Source organism: Buteo buteo, chromosome 8, assembly GCF_964188355.1.
Source record: "Buteo buteo chromosome 8, bButBut1.hap1.1, whole genome shotgun sequence".
Taxonomy (NCBI): domain Eukaryota; kingdom Metazoa; phylum Chordata; class Aves; order Accipitriformes; family Accipitridae; genus Buteo; species Buteo buteo.
In genome coordinates, this window is record NC_134178.1 from 12,566,835 (window position 1) to 12,576,226 (window position 9,392).

Sequence of the window (9,392 nt, forward strand, 5' to 3'; positions counted from 1 at the left end):
GCTCCTTCTGGTTTGGGTTTTTTTTTTTTTTTCATTTCCTTTGGTGTTACCATCTCCTTGTTTGCCAGATACCACTAACTATCTGAAGCTGTGACTAAAAGTGTGAAAGTTAATTTGGCTGCTTGTTTTGAATGTTGCATATGCCTCCCTCCCATTACCTTCTTATTTCTATACATGGAAGTTGTTATATTCCAAGCTTTCTATGTTCCCCTCTGTGTGTATGACTTCTCTTGCTGGCAGCAGCACTCAGGTGATCTTTCTTGATTGTTGGTATTTGGTAATCAGCTGCAAGATATAAAGTTGAGATTACCTTTCTGTTTTTCCTCAGGTGGTGGTGACCCTTGGTGGCCCAAATGTCACAGCCCCTTCCAGTTCTGTGGGGCTGACAAATATCACTGTTACCCCCATTACAACGGCAGCTGGAACCCAATTCACAAACCTCCAGCCAGTGGCTGTGGGCCATCTGACTGCACCTGAACGGCAGTTACAGCTGGACAACTCAATTCTCACCGTGACGTTTGACACTGTCAGTGGTTCTGCCATGCTGCACAATCGCCAAAATGACATTCAGATCCAGCCACAGCCAGAGGCAGCCAATCCTCAGTCTGTGGCCCATTTTATAAACCTGGCCACCTTGGTGAACTCCATTGCTCCTCTAGGGAACCAGATAACAGAACAGCATCCTCTGACGTGGAGGTCAGTGCCTCAGACTGATGTCTTGCAGTCCCAGGCACAGCCAACGCAACAGCAGTCAGGACAGCAACAGGTTCAAACAGAGCAACAACAACAGATGTATAGCTACTAATTTATACTTCGAAAAGCTTTGAAATGGACAGTACTTAGAGACAAAAACACACAGACGTTTGGAAAATTTCTAATAGGATTGTTTGCTGGATACCAAACAGAGATGGGAAAATGTTTATACAATGAAATGTAAGCTAAAATTGGCATAGCACCCTGCAACACCCTGATCTTGAGATTCTCACGCTGTCTCTAGACCTTGCATTGTCTTAGAAAACAGAAAAAAATCTTACCATAAACTTAGCACCCCCTTGCACTATGTATTTCATGCAGTAAGATTGAGATTTGACAGGAGCATCATAATACATCTTAACCAGAGCAGGGAAATCCTAAATATTATGACACTTACACTTGATTTACAAAACCCTTTCAGCCATACCATGTCACTTCTTTCCAGTCTGGAAATTACATATGAAGACCTTGTTCACTTTGAGGTGGAATGCATTTGTGGTCAGCTGGTAAAGACCGAAATGTAAAGACACAAATGGGCAAAACAATAATTGTCTTGGTTTTTATCTTCTTTAGGTCTTGTATTTAACAACATTGGTAAAGTAGGTGGAGGTTGGGGCTTTGGGGTGGGGATAAGTGTGGTGTGGAAGAAAATACATGAATTTCATGAAGTATTTCCATTTTAGTCATGGGAAAAACCCTGTACCCATAACACAGTGTTAGTGCTACTTGAATCAGATAGCTGGTCTAATGCTAAAGCAACTTTTATGGTCTTCTAGTCAAGTTTGAATCAAACCAGTTATGAACTGAAAAAAAAGAATGTGATACAGTTTTATGTAATTTTTCAAAACTGCTCTTTCAATCTTGCTTTTAGCTAATAGGTCTGAAGAGCAATCAGTCCCCTTTGATCAAGTTCAGGATGTGATTTTTTTTTTTCAATTAGTCGTCTTTCATCACGTAATAAACATTTGAGAAAGTATTCTTTTTTATATATATATACATATATATATATATAGCCTTTGTACTTACTGTGTGTTCCTGGTGAGTATTGGTGTGAAAAAGTTATCAATATGATTCATTAATTTTTTCATCTCCGTATTGCCCTTTCTCACAGAAATAACTTATGGATTCTATTCCTTCTCTTTCCAAAACTGTTTTCAAAATTTGTAGCCACACACAAGATTATGTGAAATACAAGAAAAAAGAATGTCTGAAGCATATTCTGCCACATGGAGGCAGTATGCCCTAGTGTATAATGGACAAGGTGTGCATGACTGTTGGGGATATAAGTAGTGGGTTGGGCAAATATATCATTGCTGATACAATGCTTTCATTCCATTCTCCATACATTGATGTGCAGTCTGGACTTTTGCATGTCAAGAAGATAGTGTCTTTCCCATAGAGAAAAAGCAGCTTATATCAAAAAGGAATAAACTAAAAGAAAAATGTTGCTGCCTGGAATCCTGAAAGGCAAATCTGTCCTTCCAGCTGTGGCTGAAGAATAAGGTCCTTTGGGGCACCATACTGAGCCACAGAACCGTGCTAAAGATTTTTGCTGAGGATGAAGCAGCTGCTGTGTTTGACAGTGAAGATAGATTAATGGTTGTAAAAATCCTGTCTGTGCCTATCATATTTATGAAGATGTTTTATGTATTAGCAAAAATATGAGTAGGAATGACTTAAGCTTTGAAAGTCTGTATTAACATGGACTACTTGACCCCTGAAGGATGCCTTATAATCTCTACAACAAATTCTTCCAAAGTATAAATGTCTGGATATTAAAGTTAACCTCCAGTGGTTTTCTTGGTGCCATAGCAGTGTCCAGAGGCTCACTATGCTAGGCTCTGTGTAAAGCTTAGTTGCAACAGGACATGTATAGGAAAGGGGTTTCTGGTGACGGATTTTGTGTGTCAGAGGAGCAGAACTACTTTTCTGTAAACATCAGCAAGCCTGTAGAATGTCTGCATGGGAGGGACCTATATTTGGTGGGAAAAAGATGCATATCAGAAAGAGAAAATACCTTTTACCAGTGTGGGAAAGAGAATTTTTCATTCCCTAGCCCCTTCTGCCTTCCTCAGATCCTTGTCACACAATACCATGATATCCTGTAGTTTTATTAGCCACCTAATCTTGAGAAGTGCAGTTTTATGTCCCTGTTAACATCTGGATTATTTCACCATTGGCTTGAGCCAGTTAAGTTTCTCCTCAGCTGTCCTGTCCACAAATGCTTCCTCTTCACACCAAACCCACTAGCCAAGAGAAAGCTAGGTTTTATTTATGAAAATAAATGATGTTGTTTATGTACTTGAAGCTTCCCCCTGCCTGCCCCCCCGTGTTTGGTGCCTGATTGGTAAAGGCACGTTATCTTTTGGCAGGGTACTCCAGAGGGGAAAAAGAAGGGGGGGGGCGGGCAGGGAGGAAAGCAAATGGAGAGGTCCTAGGTCAAGTTGTTAAGGTAAATAAAAGATGGCTAACATCCAAAAAAATACATATGTATATGTACACACACGGAGGGTTACAGTGCTGCATATAGAGTTTCTACAAGGTCAGGGTTTTGTTTAGACATACATAAATGGTGATTAAGCTTTTAAGTGGGGAAGAAGAGGTTTTTTGCCTTAGCTGCAGAGTGAATACATCTGCTCTATGTGAATACTACTGATAGTAGCATTCATGATGCATTGAATCAACCTGAGTCATTTTAACATGTAATTATCTATCTGATAAGAATTGCATATGGAGGTAATCAACCCTTACAGAGACCTCTGACTTCACAAAACCTCCTTATCCTAATGTAATCCTCTGGTATTCTGTACTTTTATGCTGCCTAGCATCCCTCCCACACTAACTGGCCTGCATAATCCCATCCAGGCAGGTTAGCGTTTTACCTTTCTGATAATGATTGATTCTAGCTAATTTAGAAAGGAATGATCACATAATAAATATTTGCATGTTGGTGGTCACATAGAACGGAAATGTCTCTCCAGTCTCTCAGTATCCCCAAATCATAGAGCAGCCCAGGTTGGAAGGGACCTCGGAAGATCATCTGGTCTGGCCTTTTTTGGGAAAGGATGCTTAGATGAGATTATCTAGCACCTTGTCCAATTGTACCTTTAAAACCTCCAGTGACAGGGACCCTACCATGTCCCTGGGGAGGTTGTTGCAGTGGATTATTGTTCTTACTGGAAAAAATTATCTTAAATAATATTCTGCTTCAGGAGGGAAAAATATAACCACTGGAAGGGTTGACTAGGTTTGACTAGGCCAGGCAATAGAAAGTTCTCTAAAAGCTAATTTTCCCCAGAGCAGTCCTTTTGGAAATGAGCTTGACTCTCCCTGCAACCATTGCTATGGTACCTCATCATCTCTCAGTGTGATTTTATTATTACTATTGTTATTAACATCCCTATGAGAACGCAACTGTATCTTGGGTGTGCTGCAACATGAAACATTTCAAAACAAATTATTCTGGGTTTGTTTCAAACAAATTATTTTGTTTGGAGAAGTTGGAAATGGATACCTTTTCAGATAGAGCTTACCTTGGAGAACTATTGACTGCCAGCTGCCCCTCCCAACAAAGCCTTTTTTGGATGAATACCAAAGTTATACTGATGCTGTTTCAAACTGCACAAGAAATAAAACTACGTAAGGGATGTGCAATCTAAATTTCCTTTGCCAATTTGTTACTAGCCTTTTCAGCTATAGGATGTGAAGGTTATTGTTTTCAGCCACGTGTTGGAGATTTTGCATAACAACTGTTCAGTAACAAACTGGAATTAGTTTGAGCCAAAGGAGTGATGTTGTGTAGTATTCTGTGTATTGTCATTGTTTATTGCTAAGACTATTATTTAATTGAATGCTGTTTGTGGCACATGGGCTCTGAAGTAAAGGAGCATCAAGGTACAGAACCCTTTCTCTACCAGTGTTATTCTTTTCTGGTCCTTCATTAATGCATCAAACATTTTTTTTCTTCAAATCACATAGACTTGCCTCAAAAGCAATAAGCTTAATCATTATGTCATAGAGCTTTGTACATCCTGCAGTATACAGAAACATGGGGTAGCATTCTAAAATATTTATTCTAGAGCTTGTTACTGGGTAATAACGGAAAGCAGAGGAGGCTGAATTTTTCTTGGCTATGGTCTGTGGTGAGTTCTCTCAGGAAAACCTACTGTATCAAGTGCTATTACACTCTCTAAAATTAAACTTTTCTTTTGAGATGTGTCAGTATAAAAAGTGAGTGTTTTTGCAGAAAACAGTCTCCTATGCAACCAGCTATGTTTCCGTACCTTTTTCTTGTTCCAGAAATTGTTTGAAGTTAACAGCCAGGTAAAGGCTGAATTTATTTCTAAAACTGAATTTTCTGTCAGTTTGTCAGGGTGATTTACTAGTGTTCTGCACACACAGAGATGCCTTAATTTCTCATCTTGAAAGCTAGGAGTGGAAAAACTACCATACATCCAAATGACAATCATATAAAAACTATAGGTACTACATGAAAATGGATAGGGTAAATAGCTTTGTTAGTATTGCTTTGTGAGTTCTAGCTCGGTAATGAGATTTCCTTAGTGCTATTTAAAGTAATAATAATGTCACTCCTTCTAATTACTTTTGGCCTTACATTTATTATTGATATAGGCACACCTGTTGGAAAATCTTTAGCCCTTTGTATTTTTGGCATGTGTTTTCATGGTGGTTGTGTGTTGGCCTCATCTGGTATAAAGGAGAAGGAAACATACTGGAGGATACTGCTGATCCATGCCAGCATGCACAGCAAAGCTCTGCTTGTAGTTTTGGAGACAGACTGTGCAGCCAAGTGACTTGCATCTGTGAGGTTAGCTACCAAGGTTTGTTTTCACATAAGGTTTTTTGCCCTATAGCAAACCCAAAATGTCATGTTGGCAACAGGAGAAAGAAAAAAGTGTTTCCATTGTGTTTGTCAGCAACTCGTCTTAGAGTGGTTTTCTTCAGTACTGAGATGCTACTGTGATATTTGCACCATATATGGTGAGAAGCTGTTAAATTTTCTTGATTAAGAATGTTGGAACGCTGTAAAAAGGCACACGTACTTCACCATACAGTGTAACCATGGTTGGAAAATGTGTTTCTTGCCCTAAAACACTTTGAGAAAGCTGTTCTGGATTTATTTTCCCTCCTGGGTGCTGAAGTGCTGTTCTGCAGGTGTCCTGCTGACAGCTACAAAGGGCACAGTTCAGTTCAGACTGGGATTCAGCATACCGAGCCCCTGCAGTACAGCTAACGATGGCTGACACATTGGATCGCTTTTCTAGAGAGTCTAAGCTCACTGTTGCTAAACTTAAATTCCCAACAGCTGAGCTGAAAGGGGCAGAGAGGGTATGCTTTGAGTGCGGCAGGGAAGGTGAGACTTGTCCAGGACACCTCAGTCTCGCCCCAAGAGTCAGGATTTCATCAACGTTTGTCGTGTAGTGCTGTTGTCTTTCTGCCTTATCCCATGAGCTGTTTTGACCAGTTAGGGTGCTGGTTAGTGGCTAACACTTCTGAAAAGCTGGTTATTAGGCACAATGGCTGTCCAGCAGCTGATGTCAAAAGCAATTAAAAATACTGAGTTTGGGGATTTATTTCATCTAAAGCAAAGTTTTTAAGTTCTAATGTCTTTTTGTTGTCAGTTCAGTGCTTTCCTGTATTTTTTGGTTTACTTATAGATTTTGATTCTAAGTTTTTAAGGTGTCCCGTAAGTAGCAAAATCTAAAAGGCTACAAAAAAAGAAGTGTAGTAATGCCAGAATGAGGAGTTCAAATTAGGAGAAATTAATGATACTAATTTTCTACAGATTTTCACCCTTCTCCTACCCACATGAGTCTGAGGTTCTTGCTGTGACACTAGCTCAAGGAAGGAGATGGCCCTTGCTCTGGCTCATTTGCCAGAACTACTCATGTAGGGATTGATGTGCTGGGTGCTGTTACTGAAAGCAAAGACCAGCCAAGTTCTGCCAGCCTTCCCCTCAAGCCATGTGCTTGTTTCAGTATCTCTTCCCAACACAGCTCGCCGTTTTCACAGAGCTCACAGGAACATGAGTGTCTCTGAGACTTGTACCTCTCACACTTAGTGAATGTCAAGAAACAGATTCAAAACTGGGAAGAGGGACCTGAGAGCTGAGAGGCAATGAAATACATTGGAAGTATAGCTAAAACTGTGTGGGAGAGTACATACTTAGCCTGCTGTACCAAACTGTATGGCAAGTTGTGGTGGATGCAGTGCTGTTAACTAAACGTTAGTGATAACTGCGTTCAGATGCTTTTTTCTAGCAGAACCTATATTCTCTTACTTGTATAGGGGAAAGTGTTAGTGTGTGTTCAGTTTACCATAAATTAAATTCAAAGGTTTGAATTCACACGCTCGGTGTGTTATATGCAGCAACATGCAGAAACCAAAGGGTGAGATGCTCAAATGATAAGAGGCTGAAGCAGGTCCACATTTCATCACTTTTGGGAAGAGGGAAAGCAAGGTTGTGGGCAGTGTTTTCTCAAGAGTGACTGTCCTTTCTCATGGACAGAATAGACCCACTCTGTTGCATACGTGATATCTGCATGCAAGTCAGTCATGGGAGTGACATCGAGGGACTGACGCTGGAATAGAAAGGGGTGTTTTACAATCAAAAAACAAAAAAATTGAATCAGCTCATTAAAGGAAAGGGTTGGGAAGGTCTAACCCTAGTTCCTTGCTGTGCCAAGGAGAGGAAGATAAAAAAGAATGGCTCTCAATCTGTTATACTGGCTGCTTTGTGAGTAGGTAAAAAATAAATCAACCGCATGCGTGAGCTCCTCTTCCCTTCTCTCCACACCCATGCCTGTATTAAGACCCTAGTCTGAGCTTTCAAAGGAATAAATACCTTTGTCTGACTGAGGTACAGATGGCACTTGTGCCCAAGGGCCCTAGTTATCGTCTAGAATTCAGGATTGGTTTTCAAAGTAAATATGGGTACATAGGCTAGGGGTATTTGGGCAGGAGCAGGTTCTTTTTGGGGCTGTGTGTGTCTTAAAAAGCAAAGAATAGCTGCTTTATTGCCCTCCTGTGAAGTCCGTGCTGATGCAAACGAGATTTTTGCTGAAAAGACAGTGGAATCAGTGACAAAGCACCATTTTTAAACACGCTAAAGAGAAGAGCTTAGATTGCATAATCAAAGAGAAAAATGAGAAACTTTGTCCTGAAGGCAAATGCACCTACTTCTTATTCACTCTCCTCCCTTTTCCACTACTTTTTTTCCCATGAAATACATGCAAATCCCAACACGCACTAACTTTTCCTCCAGGCATGATATACTTGTGTGGTTATTTAAGTAAGAAGTGGGTTGAATAGAGATATGAGGTGTTCCTGGCAGAAAGGTCTTAGAAAAGAGTGCTCTATTTACTGCTGCTGTTGTAATCCAGTCACCCCTGAGAGCATTTCTAGCTAGTGAAGGCATAGCTGTCATTCTAATTATACACCATACACATTTCCTTCTTAATTTAGTCTTTGCACAGTGTAGCCAGTATTTCTGAGTCTACCTACTTTTAAAAATATCTAGAAATTAAGTGTAAGCATTTTATCAAAATGAAGAGTGGTTTAAGAAGTAATTCAAGTAGAGCAAGAACTCGCTGTAATCAATTAATGCTTGCAAGAAATCACAAATTCTGGTTGCGCAGGACACTTACCAGGATCTGGAAGCAGTAACTGAATGTGTGTGGTCTCCTACACTTGCCTACAACAACTTCCATCTCTCAGTGGCGTGTATTGCCAGCTAACACTCTCTTACTTTTAAAGATGCCCCTGTTTGGTGTGAAGGATATTGAAAATGGTGGGTGTTACTCTAAGCTGAGAGCGCTATAAGGGGAAGAATTAGAGGGCGGGCAGTGGTGAGTGGGATTGTTCAGTGGTAGCTAGAGCAGCAGTCATAGGAGGATGTGTTCTAATCCCCCCAAACGCCTTTGCAGCCCCTTGCCTGCCTCCCTTCTCCCCTGGACGTTCGCCTCCCACCAGCAGCTCCCCCGTTCCTGCCGCGAGCTGGCAGCTCAACCTCGGCTCCGGCACCAGAAATGGGGGCCTGCGCCGCAGCCCGATGGCTCTCCCAGGCTGCTGCGCGACGTGCCGCTCTTCACCGCCCAGGCCCTCTGAAACAGGGGGGAACTCCGCGATCCGCGGGGCCTCGTTACCCTGCTCCACGAAGGAAGCAAAACGGACCGAGTCCAGCGAGGGTGCGTCCCCACCGCCCGCGCCTACACACCCGCACGGGCGAGGCGTGCGGCCCTGCCCGCCCCACCGCCCCCAGACTGGGCACCCCTCGGGTTTGGGACACATCTCGTCGGGCTCCGGAGAGGCTGAAAAGAGGGAAGCGCACCTCCGGGGCCGCCCCCTCACAGCGCGGCAGCGGGGGACAGCTCACCGCCGCGGCCCTCCACGGCGCGCACTGACCCCGGCCTCGGGTAAAACCACGGCCATCGTCACCGCGGGGGCAGCCCACGGCTTCACCCCGCGGAAGGGGAGCGCTGTGGAAACGCGGCGCCGAAGTCCCGGCTCGGCCTTCGGTCGGAGGAGAAGGACGGCGGCCCCCCGAGGTCCGGTCCGGCCCCGGCCGTGAGGTGAGGCGAGAGCGCGAGCCGCTCCCCGCCTCGGGGACGGCCTCTGCG

The 9,392-nt window shown here is 42.8% G+C and overlaps 1 protein-coding gene across 9 annotated transcripts in view; it reads left to right on the top strand.

Moving 5' to 3' along the window:
• Positions 1 to 4,968, top strand: part of PRDM15 (PR/SET domain 15) — a 41,640-nt gene extending 36,672 nt beyond the window's left edge. For 7 of the 9 annotated variants that reach the window (XM_075033664.1, XM_075033661.1, XM_075033665.1 and 4 more), the window contains one exon: positions 329 to 4,966. In XM_075033664.1, the coding sequence (XP_074889765.1) occupies positions 329 to 805 (477 nt within the window). In that variant the 3' untranslated portion in view covers positions 806 to 4,966. Of the gene's footprint in view, positions 1 to 328 lie in introns of all 9 variants that reach the window. The other 2 variants (XM_075033668.1, XM_075033669.1) reach the window with 1 other exon arrangement.
• Positions 4,969 to 9,392: the final 4,424 nt, after the last annotated feature.